The following is a 25,104-nucleotide window of genomic DNA, read 5'->3' as shown; positions in this document are numbered from 1 at the left end:
TGTTAATAACAATCGTCGCTACGCGTTGCTAAGCAACGGCTTGCAAAGTTTGTTGTTTTAAGAAAACGTCACCCAAAGTGAGTTTGCTTAATGCATACATGGCGCGCGCCGATATAGATTTGTATACATTAACAAAAATTAGATGATTTCTATAATTTGATATTCATCCTTATGAAAATAAATATAACAGATATTTTTTCAGATATTTTTTCTAATAATAAATCTCCACTTATTATTATTTTTTAACTTATTTTAATTATTTAGGCTTATATTTTCGCGGGCGTAGCCGCGTCCGGGCACACTAGTATTTATATAAAGGAAGTACTTGCTAGAGTTATTTGTATTTTTTTTAAGTTTAAATGATTAAACTCACAGACTTAAATTTTTTAAGTGTACAATACTAAAAGTAGGGTTGAACACAGTGCCAAATTATTTCCAGAGTTCCATTGTAGAAAATGTATCGTCTTTACCTTTCATCATCCAAAACGCGATGTTTTCAACCGAGTCGAAAATAGACTGATTATCCTTTAATATTAGTTCAGTTGAACCAGTCATCAAAAAAAATATTTCCTAACTTATCATTTCTCCGTTACCAGTTCGTTCTTCAGAAATAGAGAGAATAGATTCCAAACAAATAGGCATGGTAGAAATCTAGAGTGGCAATCGTTCATTTTACAAGCTCCCAGTACCTTTGAAACCATCCGAGTATAGCCAACGGATTTATTCCGACTCCAACTGCAGCCAATCAAGCCTTTTCAATTTTCTATCGCTGACGAATTGAACATGAAACAACAGGCGCAATGGATTGGCGTTACGTGCAGTGGTGTGAGCAATCGTTGCCCGCTTCCGTCCGAAACCGCGTTTTGTTTTATTAAATACTTGTCTGCAACAGACTGTTGCCTTCTTTTATTCCGTTTCCAGGGGAAAAGTGTGGTCGTTTCTTTTTTTTAATTTTTTTTTATAGGGAATAAAAATGACTCTATAGACTTACGTTTATAATATACCTATGTACAATATGCATAGTATATACATATTAAAATACAAAAAACATCAGCTTCACGCTGTATCCCGTACACAGCGGGGTAGGCAGAGGGAACCTAGTGTTAAGACACTCCGTTCCCCACTTTCCGCCGAATTCTGAAGACATTGTGTTATGAGTTGTGGATCCCAACGCCTCTCTTTGCTTCAATACCAGAGCGGGAAAAAGAAAATATTAAATATTTCATTTTCTCAAGTTGGAATCGAACCCACAACCTGTCGCATTTACACGCTAGTACCCCTGCGCCACGACTCTCCTCCATTCAAAGCTTACTAATATATATTTTGGACAATAGAATGTATGCATGTGAACAAGTGCTAGTATTTATAACACAAAGGCAGAGTAATTAAGCACTTACTACATACGTAGTAGCGAGCCGGGCTCGGATAACGAGGGAAACTTTAGAATGTCTGAGGCACTCTTTACCACGATAATAGCCACTTATGTTTATAGATTTTGAGAGAACATTTGTAACAATAACTTATACTGGTACAGTTCATTTTATTTAGTATTTTTTTAATTACAAGAAGACAGATTGTTTACTTTAATTTTACTATATATTTTTAATATAACTAAAAAATTAAAAATAACTCGTAAAAAACATATTGTGACAGGGTGTCAAAGCAATTTGCTTAATTTGGTTGTGGCAATGTTTCATTATACAATAATATTCTAGAATACCCAGAATATATTAGAATACCAAGAATACACTAGAATACCAAGAATACACTATAATAAACTATAGTCTATACCAAATTTTCATTGTAGGTACGTGATTGGATTTTAGTTTTTGCAACAAAAAGTTAATCGCGCGGTGTTGAAGCGGGTCACTAGTTAGCACACAAAGTAGTTCGTAGCCTATATTGGAATCGGTGCTCTCGTATGGCCCAGTTGGATGGAACTTTAATAAATGGAAAGAGTCTGATAGCTTAACTTTTGCGATAACATCGTTTACGCACAAACTTGGTTCATGCTGGTATCAAATGGACTACGTGTATTAACTATAATGTTTGTGTTAGTATTTGCCTATTTTATAATATAACTAGCGGACGCGCGCAGCTTGGCTTGCGTATTTAAGGGTGAATTGTAATAACCCATGAAATATGTGTTCAATGAAATATTTTTAAGAGTCTAAATTTCAAATTTTATAAAAATCGGTGGCGATTTAAAGATTTTTCCATACAAACTTTCAACCCCTTATTTGCAACCTTAGGGGGTGAATTCTAGAAAACCATGAAACATGTGTTTAATTATATACGTTTAAGAGTCGGAATTTCAAATTTGATAAAAATTGGTGACGATTTAAAAAAAATATATGCAAACTATCAACCCCTTATTTGCACCCCTAGTGGGAGAATTCTAGAAAACGATGAAACACGTGTTCAATTAAATACTTTTAAAAATCTAAATTTCAAATTTTATAAAAATCGGTGCCGATTTAATTTTTTTTCCATACAAACTTTGAACCCCTATTTCACCCCTTTAGGGTTAAAATTTTTCAAAATCCCTTCTTAGTGGATGTCCAGATTGCGAAAGTAAACTTTTGTCCAAAATTAACGTTTCTACCATCAGCGGTTACAGCTGTGCGTGCGTCTTACCTCAGTCAGTGAGGACAAGTCCTTTTATATATATAGATAACTAGCGGACGCGCGCAGCTTCGCTTACGTATTTAAGGGTGAATTCTAATAACCCATGAAACATGTGTTCAATGAAATATTTTTAAGAGTCTAAATTTAAAATTTTATAAAAATCGGTGGCGATTTAAAGATTTTTCCATACAAACTTTCAACCCCTGCAAACACCCTTAGGGAGTGAATTCTAGAAAACCATGAAACATATGTTCAATTAAATATTTTTAAGAGTCTAAATATCAAATTTTATAAAAATCGGTGGCGATTTGAGAATTTTCCCATACAAACTTTCAACCCCTTATTTGCACCTTTAGGGGGTGATTTCTAGAAAACCATGAAACATGTGTTCAATTATATGCGTTTAAGAGTCTGAATTTCAAATTATATAAAAATTGGTGACGATTTAAAAAAACCTATACAAACTTTCAACCCCTTATTTGCACCCTTAGGGGGAGAATTCTAGAAAACGATGAAACACGTGTTCAATTAAATACTTTTAAAAATCTAAATTTCAAATTTTATAAAAATCGGTGCCGATTTAAATTTTTTTCCATACAAACTTTCAACCCCTATTTCACCCCTTTAGGGTAAAAATTTTTCAAAATCCCTTCTTAGTGGATGTCCAGATTACGAAAGTAAACATCTGTCCAAATTCCATGTTTCTACTATCAGCGGTTACGGCTGTGCGTGCGTCTTACCTCAGTCAGTGAGGACAAGTCCTTTTATATATATAGATAATAGTAGAATTTGGGGCCGCCGTCGTAGTGCAGAGGCATAGGATCTGATTGTGAGCGCGACGGTTCTGGATTTGCTTTCCATTCAAAGATTTTATTTCGTCGCTCTGGTAATACAAAGCGCGGCGATGATTTCAGCCATTCAACACGCAATGATCCGAAAATTTAGGTGGACAAATAAAGTGTCTCATCACTAAGTTTCCACGTTCCTTCTGCTTACCCTGCTATGTGTAGAATACAACGTAAATAAAAAAAACTATTATATAGTTATTTAAATATGCACGGCAAATTTACATAACAATAACAAAATATCAATATTCATTCGTTGCAAAATAAACTTTACCTATAACTTTACTACGAGTATTAGGTATTAGGTACATAACGAATATATATTTTAAAAGTGATCCGGGAAACAGTTGCAAACTTACTGATAACGCATTCAAATCCAGTGAATAGTTTGGAACTTTTGCACGTAAACATAAATGTTAACAACATAGAAATGCCGCATTAACATACTTTAGGTTGTATATTGCGTGACGACGCGGTTAAACGCCTCGCGTACAGCTAGCCATGATTCGTTGGTTTATAGCACCCAACAGTATTAAGCATCAGCGATTCATAACGAAAGAAATGACATAAAATATTCTACATGCATGCATGTGATTTTTGTCACGAAAGCTAATTTTAAAAGTTTTATTTTTTATCTATTAATTTAATATAAATATAAACTTTGAATTTTAACAAAAAATAAACTTCCAAAAGTTTTAATAGAAGAGAGATTTTCTGATAATCTTATATCTGTCAGCTTTCGTTTTTTGATTTTGCGGCAAGAAACTATAAAAACAAAAGGTGTGAAACCCTAGCAGCCCAGCTAAAGCTTGTAAGGTACATTAAGAAGTATTGAATATAACGTTATAGCAAAAGTAGTTCAGCGTGATGAACATTTTCCAATCTTCTTCTTCTTCTTCTTCCTGGCATTAATCCCGGCTATTACCAGGGTCTGCCTTCCTACTTACCCTACTCCACTTTGCACGATCTTTTGCGTCCTCGGTGGTTAGACCATTGGCTCTCATGTCCTGCATCACGACATCCAACCAGCGCTTCCTTGGGCGTCCGGGAGGTCGCGCCCCAGGAACTAGTATAGCAAGGCACTTGCGTCCGACATAGTTCTTAGGCCGGCGCGTAACGTGGCCAAACCATCTCAAGCGACGCTCTTGGAGCTTATCCGCTACGTCACGGACCCCAAGACTACCTCGAATGAATGTGTTGCGTATGCGGTCAGACCGCGTTACGCCGCACATCCACCTCAGCATCTTCATTTCCGTGACGTGAAGCTCCTGAGTGTGCCGAGATAGTGCTGGCCAACATTCGCTGCCGTATAAAAGAACCGGTCGGACGATGCTCTTGTATATCAGCCCCTTGAGCTTGGGCGGTATTCTGCGGTCGCAGACCACACCAGTGACCTCCCGCCATTTGGCCCAGGCAGCGCTTATCCGGCCATGGACATCGTGGTCGATGCCTCCAGACTCGTGCATAACAGATCCAAGGTACCTGAACTTCTCCGACTTAACGGCTGGCTCAGGACCTATAAGGATGGTGCTCGAGTCCCGGCTCCCGCAGGCCATGTACTCTGTCTTCGACACATTTAGTTTAAGACCGCCGTTCTCAAGCGTACCCTTCCAGAGGTTCACTTTACGCTCCAGCGTCAGTCGGTTCTCGGCAATGAGTGCTATGTCGTCGGCATACATCATCAGCCACGGAGGCTGGTCCTGGATGTGAGCCGAGACAGTATCGAGCACTACATTGAATAAGAACGGACTAAGAGCCGAGCCCTGGTGAACCCCCACTGTAATCGGGAAGGGTCTAGTGTCGCCAACAGCAGTCCTAACCATAGAAGCGGAATCGTGGTACATGCCCCTGATAATCTCAATATAGGCCTCAGGGATCCCTTTGGATCGCAATGCCCACCAGATACACTGACGAGGCACACAGTCATAGGCCTTCTGCAGATCTAAAAAGGCCACGTGCAGAGCTCTCCTTTTTTCCCTGTATGCCTCCATCAAAGTTCTGAGTGCGAAAATGGCGTCCATGGTGCCCGATCCTGGCTGAAATCCATACTGAGACTCAGAGACAGTACACTCTCGGCGGAGCCTGAGGTCGATCATGCGCTCGAAGAGCTTCATGGTATGACTCATAAGCTTAATGCCCCTATAACTACCACAATCTTGAACACTACCCCTTCCCTTGTAAATAGGGGTAATAAAGCTAAGCCGCCACTGATGCGGCATCTTACCAGTGTTCAAGATATGGTTAAAAAGATGATGATGAACATTTTCCAATGACATTAGAAAATTGAAGACCTAGAACACCTGATGTGAAACCCCAGAAGGGCGGTGGAGGCTAGGAAGAAAAGTTGGTATATATATGCTCCTTTTATAAGTATACTGCATAGATAGCTTAGTGTTACAAATATTAACTTAAAAAATTATTTATTGCATAGATTACTTCACTTGCATCGTTGTGTCTTTTGGAACTACTTATGCATAATATATGGCTAATGGAAGTAGCATGGCAAGAACATGACCCTTATGGCATGGCCCCATAAGGATCATGAGAGTCACTCAAGCAAAGTTGTGGACGGCAAGTATTCTCTTAATAAATGATTATAGAATTTAAAGAAAAGCTTAATAATAGTTATTAACAACGTAAAAACTTTTTTGGCGAGGAGCGGATGGGTCCGAAGAGCTGAAGATCGAGTGTGGTGGCCAGAATTGAGGAAGGCCTATATCCAGCAGTAGATAAAAGATGACTGTTGATGATGATGATAAAAAACTTTTTTGATTAAATTGTATAATAAACTTAAGGGTGTGTATTGTACTGGTCAGTTGGTAACAGTTTAAAATGATTGGACCATTTAAAACAAAAATTTCATGTTTTTCAAGGAGTAAGCACAAATAAATATTTGAACAAAGCGAATGTTATAAAGAGATATGCATAAATAAGTATTCTATCAAGCATATGAAAAGCTTGTGAGTTTAATACATTAGACATGAAAATTGTATAAAAAAACAGTGTATTATTAATTCACTGCCACGCTTTTTCAAACCTTTTAAATGAAATAGGCTTTATTTAAAATGAATGTAGTTGTATGGAGGTAATTTTGTAAAAATGTTTCAAGAAGCATATAATAGACATAATGAAAAGTTTATTTGAAAATAACAAAATGAAAATAAAAAAAAAATAGTTAAAAGAAACACAAACAGCGTTACAAACAACAAGCACTATTTTGATATTGAAAAATATTTAAATTTAATAAATTAAATTTATAGGTTTATTACTATTTTCAGACAATATTTGTTGTCTGGGAATAATAGAGTTTTGTGTGTGCAATAGAATAGTGAAATTAAATTAATATTTTAAAATAAGCATTTATTAATTAAGCTTTAATGGCACAAAGTCACAAAAGTGTGACTGTAACGCGACGGTTGTGGGTTCGATTCTCATTCGAGGGAATTAATTATTATTTAGATTATTTCGCTCTGGCACCAAGGCAAAAGCCTTGCGTCGAGTTCTGCCACTGAACACTAGGTTTCTTCTGCTTTTCCTGTTATATGCGGGATACAGCGTGAAGCTGATTTTATTTTTTATTAAAATCATAAGATTAGACGCAAGTTTAATGAAATACAACGTATTTCATATATTTGTATATTATACTTAATTCTATATCTACATTGCTATATTCTGCATATAGCAGTTTAGATATAGAATTAAGTAGTTGTTGAATAAAAACACAATATGCAATATTGTGTGGCGTAACTCAACGCTGCGCTTTGTTTGAGTGCTTAAATGAAATATAAAGGGGCTCAGCGGGCATGCACGTTTCATTAAATATATCAAATAAATATTATCTTTAAAGTGAGGAAGGATGTAATATAAATAAAATGTTAATATTTTAATGAAATTCGGTTTAATTTATAACATTGGAGCTTTTATTTTTTTAGGTTTCTGAATAAACACAGAGATACGAAGTATATCCCGTCGGATCGGAACAGTTACACAACTTCCACATCAAATAATTACAAATCTGTTATCGAAGAATAATTATATAAAAAGAATGATTATAGCTAGCGATTTTTCATAAGAATGGTAATGTCGTATTATTTTTTTAAAACTGTTAGAAGGCATGTATCTAAACATGAAATTTAATTACTATACAGAATTATAACATATTAAATAATTATAAATTGTCGTTGTCTCATCTTAAAAATCCTTGCAAAATTTATTTTTATTTTTTGCATTACGTAAGATTTATACACAAATATCTTTCTCATAGAAAAACTAATCAAATGAAAGCCAACATATATATATATATATATATATATATAGAAACCGTAGTAATAATTAGACGAGGTACGGATAAACATTGCTGATTCGCAACACGCTTGGAGAACATGTAGCGTCTCTATCGCGTAACTAGTACCAAATAAGATCACTTAAATTCCGAACCCGTAGTCCTACCTGCCGGTTAGCTATGTTAGCTCGCTACCTATATATGAACCTTCACACAGTAATTACACAAAAGAAATTGAGCCTTTAAATACTGACCCTGGTGCTGTTAGAACCTGAATTAACTGGGAATTACTAAACTCTGTTTTCGCTGTGTTATTACGCTTAGTAGACTTTTGGGTAACGTTGCTCTATCTTTTATTTATATAATATTAAAGTAAGCATTTTTATTAAATGTTTTTACTTTCCCAGAAAAAATAAATATAATTTAAAAACATCTGATGAATAAGCTTCTTAATTACACCATTAAATTCTTAGCGATGACTTCTTTGCAATGTTTGAAATTTTAACTTTAACACAAGGAAGACGATTATCTTGAGATTATTGTTACTGTTAACTTTGTCGTATTAAAAGGGTTAAGATGAAAGAAAATTATAAAAGCTTTTGTACTAAAATAAAATTTATTTGAAAAACCAGTGTAATGTACAATGTCATTATGGTGAATAATATAATGTATGAATTTTAGTTTTATAAGGAAGCTTAATTATGAAAAACATTTTTTGGTTTTAATTTTAACTTTCTAATCTTACGAGTAAGAGTTGGTTTTGGTGTTATTATGTGAACATCATTATTAGTGGCTAACAAAGATTCTATCGGTGGCGATTTAAAGATTTTTCCATACGAACTTTCAACCCCTTATTGGCACCCTTAGGGGGTAAATTCTAAAAAACCGTGAAACACGTTTTACAATGTCTCTCTATCATGGGAGACGGTATTCCCTACACTTTTACAGGACACACACACAAGGACTTTATACCAATTATAACAGCTTAAAAATTATATAACAAATAAGTACATATTTAACGTACAATATTTATATTAAGTCAATTTTTTTGTAAAAAAAAAATCTCAAAAAAAATGGTTACCCTTAAAATAAATTAAAATTAAAATAAATAAATAATTTATGTAACTGCTATAGACAAAGTATATCCAATATTTACTGTATGAAACAATTTAATATGATAAATCGATTACGCCGATAATCGCATATTATGATAATTAAATGAGAAGCCGGTAAGGTTAACATATCGACTATCAATATGAGTAATTCTGTTTTCAATCGGTTTGACCTGGATAAATAATTAGAATGATATCTTATTACAGATAAGTATTTACGTTTTCCTCCTTTTTTGCTCAATTGATACATACATCATCATCATCATCAGCCTGTCCTCGTCCACTGCTGGATATAGCCTCTCCAATCGAATCAAAGAGCTCGATCTTCAGCTCTTCGCATCCAGCCGTTGCCCGCCACTTTGCGAATATCGTCACCCCATCTAGCTGGAGGACGTCCTACATTACGCTTGCCGAGGCGGGGTCTCCACTCTAGAACGTGCTTACCCCAACGGTCATCGGTACTTAAATTTGACAGAGCATTCACAAAAGAATTCTGATAACCAGAAATTATACAGAAATATTAATATCATAAATAATACAGTATTTAAAAAAAGTACAAAAAAAGTCCAAATACAAAACGCGTAACAGGTACAGACGCGAAATTATCGACGTAACGAAATTATCTTCTTTGATGTAATTTAAGCACATACAGTATTTCTCTTCTTGTAATATAGATGTATTCCGTTTGTAGATTCAGTAATCACACGGAAGGCGAATTTGGGTTCAGGGCCAGGAAGAATTTCATACCTTCGTACAATATTTGACAAAGTGGCTTTCAGAGCAATCCACGAATAACGGAAAGCTAAAATAAATGGCATATGTATTAAAAAACCTTAATAGATTAAATATATTGATAAAAGATATAAGTTTGAAAGTATAGTTTATATTTTCAATGGACCTAGATGTGTGACCTTGTGTGTGACCTTCACCTAGATGTGTCAAGTGTACCAATAACTATTCAACCAAAGACTGGATATTCATCGGTACATTTGACACATTAATGGCGTGGAACTGCAATGGACTATTGAAACATAAACACGAACTGCAAGTAGTCCTAGATATAGAAAATAAAATCGGACAAGCGCGAGTCGGGCTTGCCCACCGAGGGTTCCAGCAGGATTCAAGCTTAGTTTCTCTACCGGCCTTTCATCTCACTTGAATTAGCAGTTTTAATACTGCTGGGGGATGGGTCTCATCATTGAACTGTCAATGAACGCGAAACTCTAACCAATGTCAATTGTTTCAGACATAGTACAAGTTAAAAATATTCATGTAGTACTGACCTAAGCAGTTCCTTGGTCCGGCACTGAAAGGAATGAAAGCAAATGGATGCATTGGCTCAAAAAATCGCTCAGGCATGAATTTGTCTGGTTCTGTATAAATCCTGGGATTTCTGTTAGCGGCATTGTAGAAAATATTTACAGAGGTTCCAGCAGGAGCTACTCGACCATCTAAAACAACAATAGTACCGTTAAATATAACGAAAAATATATCTATACTAATATAATAAAGCGGAAGAGTTTGTTTGTTTGTTTGTTTGTTTGTTTGTTTGTTTGTTTGTTTGTTTGTTTGTTTGTTTGTTTGTTTGTTTGTTTGTTTGTTTGAACGCTAAGATCTCTGGATCTACTGGTCCGATTTACTTTGTTTTTGTTTTATATGAAAGCTGCATTCTTTAGAAGTGCTATAGGCTATATAACATTACATTACACATATGTACTAATAAATTAAAATACTTTCTAATTTGACGTGCAATTTATTCTGCCATGTTAATAACAACCGTCGTCGCTACGTACGTACGACGCGTTCGTTACCGCATCATTTTGATATTCATCCTTATGAAAATAAATATAATAGTCACTTTTAGCATTTCATCTAGATTGATATTATATTTATATAGAAATTATATTCTTATATTTCAAGCAGGCGTAGCCGCGTCCGGGTCCGCTAGTAGTTAATATATACATAATAGAGGACGTCGTGGCGCAGGGTGTGACTATAACGCGACAGTGGTAGTTTAATTCACACTCGGGGGGATAAATTATTATTTATTAATATTTTCATTTTCTTCGCTCTGGTACCAAAGCAAAAGCTCAGTGTTGAGTTCCGCGACTCAACACGCAATGCCTAGAAAAATTTGAACGAAGTGAAGAACGGAGTGTCTTAATAGTAGGTTCCCTCTTCCTATCCCCCTGATACATGAGTATATTTTTTGCCTGCTGGTTGAAATAATTTAAAAAATAACCGTTTCTTAAATTGCAATCATTTTTTTCCTGTAATTCTGTAAATACTAACCAGATAACTTTAAATCGTTTTTCAGTTGTCTTCCAATTATGGCAATTATAGGAATGAACCTCATAGTCTCTTTAATAAACACTTCAAGGTATTTCATGTCATTTAAATCTTGTGTAGTCGCTTGTCTGTTGAAGTCTTTTCCAAATATAGCCTTCTGTTCATCTAGAACTTTCTGTTGCATTTCTGGGTACAATGACATCATGTACATTGCGTTGCATAAAGTCATTGATGTTGTTATATGCCCCTAATGAATAAAATATGGAATTAGATTGAAACAGGTCAAAAATATTATATTCCTAATTATGATTAATAAAATAAGTAATGAATTAAAAAACTAAATGAGCTCTGCTTATAGAATTAGATATACATCGAATTAAAAGTAGTTATTGAGAAAAAAAATAATTACACTAAATAAGGCTAATGTTACTTCTTCATTAATTATCTCATCTTTCATAGGATCACCGTTAGGCGACACGCTGAGTATAAGTCTGTCCAACAAGCACCCCCCATCAAGGCTGTCTTCAATGAAGGTATCGTAGTCCATGTCGATATTCTTATTATTATTCTTAGCTTCTATCATATTGTTCAAGAATTTTCTTCTTTGTGCAATTATCTGTAATATGTAAATATTATGAAGAAATAAGAGAAAAATAACACTTTCACACATTAAAACATGAAAATAGTTGATACCCACGTTTGTACTGTTTTGTTTGATAGCTTTAATTACATTCTGCATTTTAGTATATAATGGAGTAAATCTAACTAAGTATTTATTATTTCTCCAGAAGGAGAAGAAATTATATGTTACAAGCTTAACCAATCTGTGTAAAAAGAGAAAAAAATATATATTATCTATTAGCTTCTTACAGAATAATAATGTAGACTACATTTACAATATTTTACTTACATTCTGCCGGTCTTAATAAATGGTTGCTCACGGTTTTTAAGGTAATTCATGTGAACTCCAAAAAGATTAACTGAAATTGTAATGAGTTTTAGAACCTACCCACTTCATACATTTAATATTTTAACACAATATATGGTTAAAGGATGGTACTTACTGCTTAACATATCGAGCATGTACGGCTTCAAATATGTGTATATATTGACGGGACTCTTGCCTTCATAAGTATCTAGGATCTCAAAAAGCGACTGAATATGTTTGCTAAAGTCGTCTGCAGTTCGGTCCAAAGTTTTAAATTGAAAAGATGGCGACATCAGCTTTCTCATCAATTTCCACCTTTCTCCTAAAAAAATGGTACATTTTATATTTCTCCTTATGTGACTATCAGGTTTATCATAGTACAGTTAAAATTTATTTTCTTAAAATTCACAATAAATATATAGCGCTAGTCAAGCTCGTCCACCGAGGGTTCCGTACAACAATTGAGGGTTTCGAGCTTATTATGGAATTTAAGCTTAGCTTAGCCATTACCCTTTCATAATATGATACCTCATTTGAACTAGCGGCTTTAATATCAAATTTCACTCCCCTTTTAAGGCTTTTAAAATATAAAATAAAGTAAAATAGGTGGTTACAATATTCGTGTAGGTGAGGTCCTACACCTTCGTTCGTTCGTTCTTCGTTAGATAGTAATTGAGAATTAATGAGAGGTAGTGGAGTTTTTTTAGAATAAAAAGCTACCCCTACCCTGAAGAGATAAATCGACTTGTATAGCGGGGAACGATTCAGCGTGTCCCAAAACATTTTTAGAAATCAACAGAACTATTAAAGTGAACATATAAATTAATATTAACACCTAACTTAACTATATATTTATGTAATATTTTACCTTCAGATGAAGATACAGAGTTACCAAAGAATGGATTCATGGCTATGTTTCTCTCCGTCGGTTTTGAAAGTTCAAAATTGTCGTTTAGAAGAACCTAAAAAAAAACCTGTTTATAAAATTTAAATAATTTCATCAAATTAACTTTTGTGAACAGACGAAATTTTTTCTTTAATAATTATATAAAATATCACCTTAATATCTTCAGGTTCACAAAGCATGAGCCAGTCCTCAGATCCAACAGACATACGGAAATTTTGTTTTCCATGCTTTTCCCAAATTTTAATTAATTTTAATAACGCTTCTATAAAAAAAACCCTCGGATTAATTATTGCGGAAAGCGGAATAAAAGTTGGAGAAACTATATTTTCTTTGTTTACATTTTGTCTCACGTCCAAATGTTCTATGTGTGACTATACGTAATTTGGACGAATTGTTTAAAAGTTACCACGATAAGATTGACTTCAATGGAACGTCATAAAGTGCCTAAAAAGCGTGGCTCGCGTGAGCGAAGAAGGGGGGGCGATGCCATCCAAGCAACGAGCCGTTATTGCTGAGGGCGCGAATTTAAATAACCGTGCAGTTCAAACGCGCGAAAGCGCGAACGGGGCGCTAGAGTTAAATAAAATAATTATTTATAAAAATATTATTTACAATTTAATTTTAATAAATACAAAAATGTTAACAAATTGAAATAAATATTTTTTACCGTCTGCATCAAATCCAAGATCGAGACCATTCCCGATCAAAGGTAAGGGTGTATCACCAGGGAACTCTGAAAGCTTCTGCCATCTGTATCCACGTTTTTTGACAAAATCTTGGATCAATATTAAAGATATAACGAATAACACTAACAATAAGAAAAACATTTTAAAATTTTACTTATACACACAATTTATTGGATATGTATAAAGTTCAAATTTAACATCTTAAGTGCATGGAGATTATCAGCGCGCGCAATTTATATCTTTTGCTCTCGAGCCTTATCGAAATAATGCAGTTTTCTTTAAACTTTAGCACACTTCATGTTTGCCGTGACTATATTGGTGTCTATCCATACCTATATTATAAATTCGAAAGTAACTCTGTCTGTCTGTCTGTCTGTCTGTCTGTCTTTTACGCAATCAGGGCCAAACTGCTAATTTAATTGTGATAAAATACTCATATAGAGATACTTGAGGGTCCCGGGATGAACATAGGATACTTTTTTTTTCTCATATTTGTAATATTTTCGATATATACCAATATATTAAAATAATTAATTTGACAAGCAATTTATTCCGCCATGTTAATAACAATCGTCGCTACGCGTTGCTAAGCAACGGCTTGCAAAGTTTGTTGTTTTAAGAAAACGTCACCCAAAGTGAGTTTGCTTAATGCATACATGGCGTACGCCGATATAGATTTGTATATATTAACAAAAATTAGATGATTTCTATAATTTGATATTCATCCTTATGAAAATAAATATAATAGTCACTTTTAGCATTTCATCTTGATGGAAATTATAGTTTACTGTATAACATTCTAATAAATAAGGAGATGTTACTGATTCGGAATGACCTAGCCTACGTGTGGTATGACCGACGCGAACGGGCAGATGACTTTGATGGTTTTGTAAATTTTTATATATTTTGGAATTACTATTATTTTTTATGTAATTATTTGCTGCTTATAATTAATTTATCTCAGTTCGGTTATCTATACCGATGTTATACACTTAAAATTTCGTAATTTTAATCATTTAGGATTTTATTTAATATTGATTATATTCGCAATAATTAATAATTATTTAATATAGAAAAATGTTTAATACGCGCGCACGGCAAACTTTAGGTACTTTTTCTAATATGAAGAATTTCCTTTAGTTACTTTTACTTCTTTTGTTTGTTCATTTCGGTTACTCAGACATTTGTTCTAATAATAAATCTCCACTTATTATTATTTTTTAACTTATTTTAATTATTTAGGCTTATATTTTCGCGGGCGTAGCCGCGTCCGGGCCCACTAGTTATATATATAAATAATATTGAAGCGTCTGTAATTTTAAAATAACTGTATTTTTCGAATATTTATAGCTAATTACACGATACTAAAACACAAAAAAACAACAAACTTATTAAATTTCGAAATGATATAGAAAAGTTATTTGTCGATTTTACAAATATGCAAAATATAATATATTAAAAATCAGATTAATGATATTCAATCCTCTACAGATTTTTTAGAGATAATAAATGAATTATTAGAAGTAAAAAAACAATACACACATACTGAAATAAGGCAGAGAAATATGGGGGACGAAACTGTTTTATTAAAAAATAAACTTATAAGGTAACGCAATCATAAAACTGATAGCCTCCTTTTTTCAAATCGGCTAAAAACCTGCAACTTGCTCGCGGCTTCGCCCGCTTTAACTACTAAATTATTCACTTAATACACTGAATTACGCTCCTGTTTTAACATCTAATGAGTGTTTATTAATCTCTTATGATTTCTAGAGTAAAAATTATATAAAAAATATTTTATAATAATTTAAAATATAAAAATCTATAAAAAATAATAAAAATCTTAGGTGGCATTCCCATAAGGATATTTAATTGTTTTGAAATAACATCAACTTATCTATACTTGTAATAAAATCGTAACTCATCGGTATCTGTACATGGAAATATATTTGAAAAATTGTTAATGAGGGCATTGTATAGAACTCGGTTGGTTTGTCTGTAAGTTTTGTAGTATTAATATCTAATATCGATTTAGTTGTTTTTATTTAACGTTCATTATGAAACATTTGTCAATTTGAATGAATTAATTAATTTACTACTATAAAACCAGATCTGATAATTAAATAACTGACCCTGATATTTATCATTCTTTATCCTCATGGAGATATGATCATGCTGTTATGCACTCTTTAGAGGTTACTCTAAAGAGTATACATAATTATATCTTTTAGGTACTAAGGTGGCGGCTCTGTTCTCGTATTTAGGTCTTTGATTTCCTAATAATATTAATAAATATTTAAAATTAATTTAATATTTTTTGTTTCTTTATTTTCTGCAGATCCATCTGCCAGTCGGCAAAGGCCTCTTTCAACCTTTTCCATTTTGCTCTTTCCTGAGACACTCTGTGCCACGTAATTCTTGCTACTTGTTGTTGCTAAGTGCCCTGCCCATCTCCACTTCCTTGCCTTCCTGCCTTCTAATTTTTACTGTCATATCAATAGCTTTTGTCTTGTTTCTAATTACCTAGCTTTTCATTTTCATTCTAAAAATTTCTTCATGTTAAGCATGCTTCTCTCCATTGAGTGTTGGCTGGTTGCTAATTTGCTAGTCACCTCTTGAGTTACGGTCCACGATTGACAGTTCAAATGATCTTAGTTTATCACATACATAATTAATATGTTTATGCCAGAATCTAATCTGATAGAACCTGAATAAAAAATATAAAATCTGATAGAACCTGGTGAACATACAAAGAATTACTAAACTGTGTTTTTGCTATTTTATTAGGCTTTGTGATATTTTGAGTAGCTTTACTCTATCTTTTATTCTTATAATATTTATAACTCTTTATATTTCAAATATTAAGAGATTAATAAATTTTGCGTTTAAAATATTTTTAAGTCAATAGTTTGAAATGATCGTAACAGTTACCCTTGTCATATTAAAAAGTTTAAGATAAAATAAAATTACAAAAGCATTCGTATTAAGGTAATATTTATTTATATAACCAGTTTAAAACCATGATGGTGAGTAAAACGTAAATGAATACATATATTTTCATGGGAAGCTTATTCATAGAAAATAAAAATATTGGTTATCATTTCACTTTACAATCGTAACAGTTGCCTTATGTAAAAATCACTATTTGTGGCTTACAAATATTTACAAAGTTGTATTCCCTTTAACTACACCAAAGAAGAAAGTACGTTCTTATAACATAATATTAATAGCAATTCACACTCACGACGACTATATATCAATTAGAAAACCCTAATGATTTTATAAGGTGTACATATTTAACGTACAATATGTATATTAGATCAAAAATTTTTTTTTTAAAAGCACCATCGTCTTTTAGTCAGCTTTTAAAGTATATTAAAACTAATAAAAATCCTATGTAAATGTCCTCCTTTGTTATCATAAAAACTAAGTTGTAGATGTAACGTAACTCTGTAATTATCTGTAAGCGATTACAAAAAATTTGGCAAAGCATTTAAACAAGATTTTTGATAAAATTAATTTATTCACTAATTAAAACAAGATTAACATAACATAAAGACAGTATTTACAAAAAAATATTAAAGACACATCCAATTTCTATGTTTTTTTTTTAAATAAAAAAAAATCTAAGTATAATATATAAAGTAACTTCAAACGAAAATATTAATGTAACTAAATATATTTTTTATCATTATCTACTGATATAGTATAAGCAAAAATATTATTTTTTACTTTAATTCAATTTAAACACATATATCTCTCTTCTTATAGTGTAGATGTAATCCGTTTGTAGATTCAGTAACCATACGGATGGCAAACTTGGGTTCAGGACCAGGAAGAATTTCATACCTTCGTACAAAATTTGATAAGGTGGCCTTCAGAGCAATCCACGCATAACGGAAGGCTAAAACAAAGAATTATATATATAAGGCTATATTTAATTTAATTAATAATATTAATCAACGTTAAAAGATTTCGTACATTCAGTAGGTATATTGACAAAAAAAATATAGGTTTGAAAGTTTGTTTTTAATGTTTTTAGAAATTTAATTATTATTTTTTAATAATAACTAATGATTTATTGGAACACTCCAGTATTGGAAAAATATTTATTGTGTCAAATATATTTCTTAACTATTTTACCCACTACTAGATATAGCTCTCATCATTGAACTACAAAAAAGTATACGTGTAGCACTCACCTACGCAGTTCCTTGGTCCAGCACTGAAAGGAACGAAAGCAAATGGATGCATAGGCTCAAAGAATCTCTCAGGCTTGAATATTTCTGGTTCTGTATAAGTCCTGGGATTCCTAGCAGCGCCATTGTAGAAAACAATTACAGACGTTCCAGCAGGAGCTACTCGACCATCTTAAACAATAGTATAATGAATGTCAATAATGTGTTTTTTGTGGCTCAACACGCAATCCAGAATTCGGCAGAAAGTGGAGAATGGAGTGTCTACACTAGTTTTTCTTTGCCTACCCTACTGTGTACTGTGCTGTCTGTTTATGTTTGTGTGAGGAGCTTATTTATTTCGTGCGACTGTAAACGTGACAGGTTGTAGGTTTGATTCCCCCTTGAGAAAACGAGGCAAAGTGCGGCGTTAAGTTTCGCCACTCAACACGATCGAACCACGAACACGAATTAATCAAAGAGTTAGCGTACAATGGGGAATGGAAGTGTCTTAATCGGATCGGAGTGTCTTAGCACTAGGTTCCCAGGTTCCTTTTGTCTAACTAGTTACGTGCGGGATACAGCGGAATACAGATGACGAAGCTGAGAAAAAATATTATAGGTATATTTTTTGGTTTCTGGCTGAAATAATCTACAAGAAAAAAAATACCGTTAGTAAAATTGCTAATTGTAGTTAAGATAAAATAAAATACTTTTTGAATGTAAATACTAACCAGATAACTTTAAGTCATTTTGTAGCTGTCTTCCAATTCTGGGAACTGTAGGAATGAATCTTATAGTCTCCTTTATGAACGCTTCAAGATATTTCATGTCATTTAAATCTTGTGTGGTCGCTTGTCTGTTGAAGTCTTTACCAAATATAGCCTTCTGTTCATCTAGAACTTTCTGTTGCTCTTCTGGGTACAATGACATCAGGTACATTGCGTTGCACATCGTCATTGATGTTGTTAAATGCCCCTAAGATAGATAAAATATAAAACTAGATTCACGCCGTTTCTCACATACAGCAAGGTAGGCAGGGGGAACCTAGTGTTAAGACACTCCGTTGCCCACTTTCCGCCGAATTCTGGAGGCACTGCTTGTTGAGTGGCGAAGAAATGGAAAAATAGAATAGAAATGGAAGAATAGATAAAATATAGTTTATGAAAAATTTACAAATTTATGTTGCAAACAACGAAACCTTCATTGTAATAATGATGAACTAGAATAAAATTAAAATACGTTAAAAAATATTATATTGTTAATTATTCTCAATTATAAAAAAATATGTAATTATATTAATAACTATGAATTAAAAAAACTGAATCCGTTCTATGGAATTAGTCCTACCTTGAAATAAAAATAATTAGTGAGAAATAAAAATTATAATTACAGTAAATAAGGTTAATGTTATTTCGTCATTAATCATTCTATCCTTTACAGGATCACCGTTAGGCGATATGCTTAATATAAGTCTATCCAACAGGCACCCCCCAGAAAGTTTGTCCTCAATGAAAGTATCATAGTCCATGTCGATATTTTTATTGTTGCTTTTGGTTTCTTCTATTATTTTATTTAAGATTTTTCTTCTTTTCGCAATTATCTGTAATATTTAAATGTTTATAACAAAATGGGAAATATAATACTGTAACTCATTAATACACAAAAATAATTGATACTCACGTCTGTACTGTTTTGTCTGATATCTTTAATTATATTCTGCATTTTAGTGTGCAATGGAGTTAATCTAACTAAGTATTTATTATTTCTCCAGTAGGAGAAGTAATTATATGTTATGATCTTAATCATACTGGAAGAGAAAAAAAGAAATAATATTATCATAGTAACTATTATCGTTACACTTACTTATAATGTACACTACATTTAGAGTAGGTATTTTACTCACTCTTTGGTGGATTTAACATATGGCTGCTCACGATTTTTAAGATAATTCATATGAACTCCAAATAGGTTAACTGAAATTATAATTATTTTTATAATGCATCTTTTTATCAGCTTCACGTTGTAACCCGCACATAGCAGGGTAGGCGGAGAGAACCTAGTGTTAAGACACTCCATTCTCCACATCGCTGAACTTTTCAAGGCAGTGGCGGAACTCAACACCGCGTTTTATCTCGACACCAGAGCGACGAAATAAAAATATCAAATTTAATAAATACTTCATTTTCACGACTGGGGATCGAACCCACAACTAATCACATTTACAGTCTGTCAAACACTATTAACACTAGGTTAAAGGATGGTACTTACCGGTTAACATATCGAGAATGTACGGTTTTATGTATGTGTATATATTGACAGGACTCTTGCCTTCATAAGAATCTATGATCTCAAAGAGCGAGTCAATATGTTTGCTGTAGTCATCAGCAGCTCGTTTCAAACTTTTAAAGTGAAAACTTGGTGTCATCAACTTTCTAATTGTTTTCCACCTTTCTCCTAAAATGTTGATATATTTTAGCAAGACATAAAAATTAAATTAAAGTAAGTCTATGTGTGATTTTAGAAAACTCGTTTTTTCAAGTCTATGCAGATACTAAAACATCATAAAAACAAATTTAAAATATTGTCTGTCTATCTTTCTGTTTGTACAAGCTAATCTCTGGAACTGCACAACCGATTTTTATGGGGCTTTCACTTAAAGATAAAAGGAATTGTGGGGCAACAAGTAGGCTACTGTTGAATCCGAAATATCTATGGGGTCGGATATTTAGAAATGTTTTTAATTTGCCAATACCCCGGATATTGAAAAAATGCAGTGTATACTATATGGGTAACATTAATTGAAAATTACGTCTTGTATTATATTACCAATCACCCGGGGTTGGGGGTTCAATTCGGGCTCATTTACTTTCACGGTAGACAGCACGTAATACCTGCACTTACGCAGATATACGAGATAAGTACGTACGAGATACAGCGTAAAGCTCTTTTATTCTGAATTAACTATTCTTAATTAGTAAAAAATCCGACAAAAAATTCAGTCAAGATATTATAAAAATATAAAACAAAATAAATAATTATGATAGAATGTTTGAAAATATTATTTTCGGCTAAAATTAAATAAATTAATTTGTACAATATTTTTATGTTTTTAAACTAATCTTCAGTATATTATTAATTATATTTTTTTTGCTTCTATGTCTGAATTCGACATTAAAATATATGTAAAAAAAAAGTGCAAGTCGAACTCGCCCATCGAGGGTTCCGTACAAATTTCAGAATTGTAGGTCATTGTGAAGTATAAGTTTGCGGGCGTATGCACGCATTTTGTATGAAATGATATACAGTTATATACAGTTATAAGTTTGTAATTATTTTTTTCTATAAAATACCTATAAATTTTCACTTTTTAGATTTTGTTCAGTATATTTATTATAATTTTGTGTCAAATTTCATACAAAATGCAGCAAAAACGATGTATTAATGCCTTTATCTTTTGATTGTGTTGACTTAGATGATCACTAACCCATTTAAATTTTTTTTGTAAATACGAGTAAACATTCACAATAACATTTCTAGTTGGTTTTGCAAGTTACTCAATATAATTGTAAAGATAATATTGTCTCTTTATATTCTAATACAATCAATTTAGTGTTTGAATTCTATTTAAAAATATAAAAAGAGAGAAATATCAGAAATTGAAAAAATTAACAGAACTTTAAACGTAAATATATACATGTAGTAAACAGCTTACTAAACAATGTATTTATGTAATATCTTACCCACAGAAGAAGATACAGAGCAGCCGAAGAATGGTTTCATGGACGCATTTCTCTCTAAAGGTTTTGAAAGTTCAAAATTGTCATTAAGAAGTATCTAAAAAAAGAAATCTTTGGTAAAATTTAATCATTTACAAGTAAACATAAGTTATGAGTTAAATTGCGTATAAATATAAAACTTAATACTGACATTAATTTCATAATTAATTACAAATATTTAATTATTTCTCAATAGATGGTTAGTAAGTAATTTTAAAATATTTCTCAAGTAAATATATAATATATCACCTTAATATCTTCAGGTTCACTAAGCATGAGCCAGTCCTCGGATCCAACAGACACACGGAAATTTTGTTTTCCGTGCCTTTCCCACATTTTAATTAATATTACAGATGCTTCTACAAAAAAATTACAACGCGCGTTGATTATTGGTTTTACAATTTTAATAAGAGATTCTAATTTCATAAATAAATTTATAGATCTTAAATCTATAATTTTATTTATGAAATTATAATAAGCTACATGTTTTATTACTATATTCCATACTTCATCGTTCAATGTTGATAGCTAGCTAAGCGCGGGTTCAAATCCCGCTACGTTATTTACTTTTATTTATTACTTTTTTATGTTTTCAAAATAAATATAATAAATAATATGTGTAATTACTATTGTTAAATTTTAAAACTTTTAGAGAAGCGCTATAAAATAAAAAAGAAATTTAAAAATATTAAGGTATCTATATTTTTAACCGACTTCTGTAAGAAAAGGAGGTTATCAATTCGACTGTATTTTTTTTTTTTTTTTATTTTTTTTTTATGTTTGTTACCTCATAACTTTTGACTGGGTGGACCGATTTTGAAAATTTTTTTTTTATTTGAAAGGTGAAGCTACCCGAATGGTCCCATTTTTTTTGGTCCCTGTCTGACAATGGTATCTATGAGAAAATCACATAAGTCTTAAATTTGCATTAGGTATGTGCGCGACAAATAGCCGAATAACTCAATGTCGCGCTAACCGATTTTGATGGTTCTTTTTTTATTTGAAAGGATACACTTCAAGGATAATTTGGTGAAAGTTTGGTTAGGTTCCAATTATGGAATCCGGTGAAAATTGAGAAAGTTTGAAAAAAAAATGATTATACTGTAATAGTTACAAGCAAAAACTTTTTAAATTGATGTCAGAAGTGAGATTCCTGATCGTTGCATTTCTTTTCAACCAATCTCAAAAAAGAGGATGTTCTCATTTTCAACCAACTTCAAAAAAGGGAGATTCCGAATTCACCCGAATACTTTTTATGTTTGTTCTTGTCAATATACCAAAATGTAACTTTGCACAAAAATAATAGCTAATTAAATGAAGTTTTACATAGAACAATCACAACCACTCGTTGACAACCACTACCACCACCATCACCACTCGTTCAAGAAGCATCATTTTAAGATCTACTCATCACTAAAAATCGTAAAATAAATTAATTTTTAACAAAAACAAAAACCGACTTCTAACAACGAACTAAAAAGTGAAAAATAATTATATAAAGATTTTATAATTTTGAAGTCGGTGTCAAACTAATGCTACAACACCCTTACTACAATATCTAATTACTAAGCCTGTTTGTTTTACTTGGCACCGACTTCAAAATTATAAAATCTTTATATAATTATTTTTCACTTTTTAGTTCGTTGTTAGAAGTCGGTTTTTGTTTTTGTTAAAAATTAATTTATTATTGATTCTAAAATAATATTACAATTTTCAAAATAAATATAATAAATAATATGTGTAATTACTATTGTTAAATTTTAAAACTTTTAGAGAAGCACTATAAAATAAAAAAGAAATTTAAAAATATTAAGGTATCTATATTTTTATTGATTCTAAAATAATATTACAATATAAATTACTAGGGTAGTTAAAAAGTAATGTATTTATTAATAGAGACATTGCGTTGCACAAAGAATTCACAGATGTAATAATACTTTACATAAATTATATTATTTCTTAATAAATTATTTCTTTCTTTGAACATTATAAAATTGAAAAGAAATAATTTAATAATTAATATTAATTTTAAATATAAATATTATTATAATTTACTTTCAATAAATAGAATAACATTAAACAAATATTTCTAAGGTAAAATATTTGGATAACACTTTGGAAATATATAAAAGTTTGAACTTAGCGTAGCTCTCTTGTTAAATGATAATTCTAAGCAATTACTATCTATTAGAGAGGAAATTTGTAAATATCCCCCACAGAGATCCTATCAATATGAATAACGTATGGCTTAGTGAGCACAGAACTTGGACGGCTTACACGAGGCGCAGGTTTAAATTCCGTTGCGTTAATTTTTTTACAAGTTTTGTAAAAAAGTACATTAAACATATTAAAATTTATTACCGTCTGCATCGAATCCAATGTCAAAGACATTCCCGATCAAAGGTAAGGGTGTATCACCGGGAAATTCTGAAAGCTTCTTCCATTTGTACCCACGTTTCTTGACCAAATCTTGGATCAATATTAAAATTATAATGACAACCACTAACAATAAGAAAAACATTTTTATACTAATATATAACTTCACAAAATTAACTGGATATGTGTAAAAGTTAAAATTTAAAATCTTAAGCGCATGGAATACATCTGAGCACGAAATATATATCTTTTGCTATCGAGCCTTATCGAAATACTATAAGAATTGTTTAAAGACGCGCTAACTTTATATTTGCGATGCCTTTATTTTATTACGTGGTATATATAGTAAAGGCACGCTACCCTTACCACTTATTTCTCAGTCGCTGTACCTTTATTCTTTCCTATTTTCCTTCTAAAATAGTAGTATATTAAAGTTAATAATTAATTAAATACAGTTAAACTTAACTACATTTTATTATTTGAACCTTAAATTAAGAGATATTTTTTTAGCGATTTTTTTATTAAAACGAATTTATTTATATTAAATTATTATGACGGTACTATAAGGTATGGGACCTGCACTCATAAGCGATGAGCACCAATGATCGGCGCAGGGGCATAAGCGTGAGACTGTAAACTCGACGGATTATAAGTTCGATTCCTACTCGAGGAAATGAAATATTTATTATTTTCATTTTCTCGCTTTAGTGACTTTTGAGTTCTGTCACACAACACGCAATGCCTTCAGAATTAGGCGGAAATTGGAAATAAGCACGCAGTTCCCAGGTTCCCTTTGCCTATCCTGCTATGTGCGAGATACAGTGTAAAGCTAATAATAAAAATAATGTAAAACCGAATAAATATTTAATATTTTTTTATTTTAAATCACCAATAAATATAAGAAAAATATGTTTATTTTATGTACAAGATAATTTGTATTCATCGCCTATACGTTGTGTCCACCAGTCGATTAAAATATTTCTTTATTTTTGGTGCATACAATTTTTATGCAATCAAATTAGTACTAGTTTATTTACACAAGTAAGTCGCGGTTATGAATTAATAGTTAAAATTTAAAACACAAAAAAAGCTTTTTC

General features: G+C 32.0%; 2 protein-coding genes across 2 annotated transcripts; both read right to left on the bottom strand.

The window, feature by feature from the left end:
• Positions 1 to 8,827: 8,827 nt before the first annotated feature.
• Positions 8,828 to 13,894, bottom strand: LOC146529978 (cytochrome P450 4d2-like). Its single transcript, XM_085201029.1, has 10 exons — positions 13,659 to 13,894; positions 13,144 to 13,253; positions 12,953 to 13,046; positions 12,221 to 12,406; positions 12,067 to 12,136; positions 11,854 to 11,980; positions 11,566 to 11,772; positions 11,160 to 11,403; positions 10,151 to 10,318; positions 8,828 to 9,669 (listed from the first exon to the last, which is right to left on the bottom strand). The coding sequence occupies exons 1-10, from the start codon at positions 13,816 to 13,818 to the stop codon at positions 9,506 to 9,508; spliced, it is 1,530 nt and encodes a 509-aa protein (XP_085057155.1). The 5' UTR covers positions 13,819 to 13,894; the 3' UTR covers positions 8,828 to 9,505.
• Positions 13,895 to 16,649: 2,755 nt separating this feature from the next.
• Positions 16,650 to 24,297, bottom strand: LOC146529977 (cytochrome P450 4d2-like). Its single transcript, XM_085201028.1, has 10 exons — positions 23,993 to 24,297; positions 21,881 to 21,990; positions 21,596 to 21,689; positions 20,124 to 20,309; positions 19,759 to 19,828; positions 19,536 to 19,662; positions 19,246 to 19,455; positions 18,587 to 18,830; positions 17,880 to 18,047; positions 16,650 to 17,581 (listed from the first exon to the last, which is right to left on the bottom strand). Exons 1-10 carry the CDS (start codon positions 24,150 to 24,152, stop codon positions 17,421 to 17,423), a joined length of 1,530 nt encoding a protein of 509 aa, XP_085057154.1. The 5' UTR covers positions 24,153 to 24,297; the 3' UTR covers positions 16,650 to 17,420.
• Between the last annotated feature and the right edge of the window lie 807 nt (positions 24,298 to 25,104).

The sequence above is a fragment of the Heliconius melpomene genome, chromosome 17, assembly GCF_056956725.1.
Source record: "Heliconius melpomene rosina isolate 202511_hmr_F chromosome 17, ASM5695672v1, whole genome shotgun sequence".
Taxonomy (NCBI): domain Eukaryota; kingdom Metazoa; phylum Arthropoda; class Insecta; order Lepidoptera; family Nymphalidae; genus Heliconius; species Heliconius melpomene.
Note: the sequence above shows the minus strand (reverse complement) of the source record. Positions and strands in the feature narration are given on the sequence as shown.

Bases quoted from the DNA above. Each gene is read 5' to 3' on its own strand.
- LOC146529978 (XM_085201029.1), bottom strand. From the start codon at position 13,818: ATGTTTTTCTTATTGTTAGTGTTATTCGTTATATCTTTAATATTGATC. The intron at 13,254-13,658 runs GTAAAAAATATT...TTTTTTTTATAG, and splicing joins TCTTGGATTTGATGCAGACG to AAGCGTTATTAAAATTAATT. The intron at 11,773-11,853 runs GTGGGTATCAAC...TACATATTACAG, and splicing joins TCAAACAAAACAGTACAAAC to ATAATTGCACAAAGAAGAAA.
- LOC146529977 (XM_085201028.1), bottom strand. From the start codon at position 24,152: ATGTTTTTCTTATTGTTAGTGGTTGTCATTATAATTTTAATATTGATC. The intron at 19,663-19,758 runs GTGAGTAAAATA...TTTCTCTTCCAG, and splicing joins TATGTTAAATCCACCAAAGA to TATGATTAAGATCATAACAT. The intron at 18,048-18,586 runs GTTAGTATTTAC...CTATTGTTTAAG, and splicing joins AAATGACTTAAAGTTATCTG to ATGGTCGAGTAGCTCCTGCT.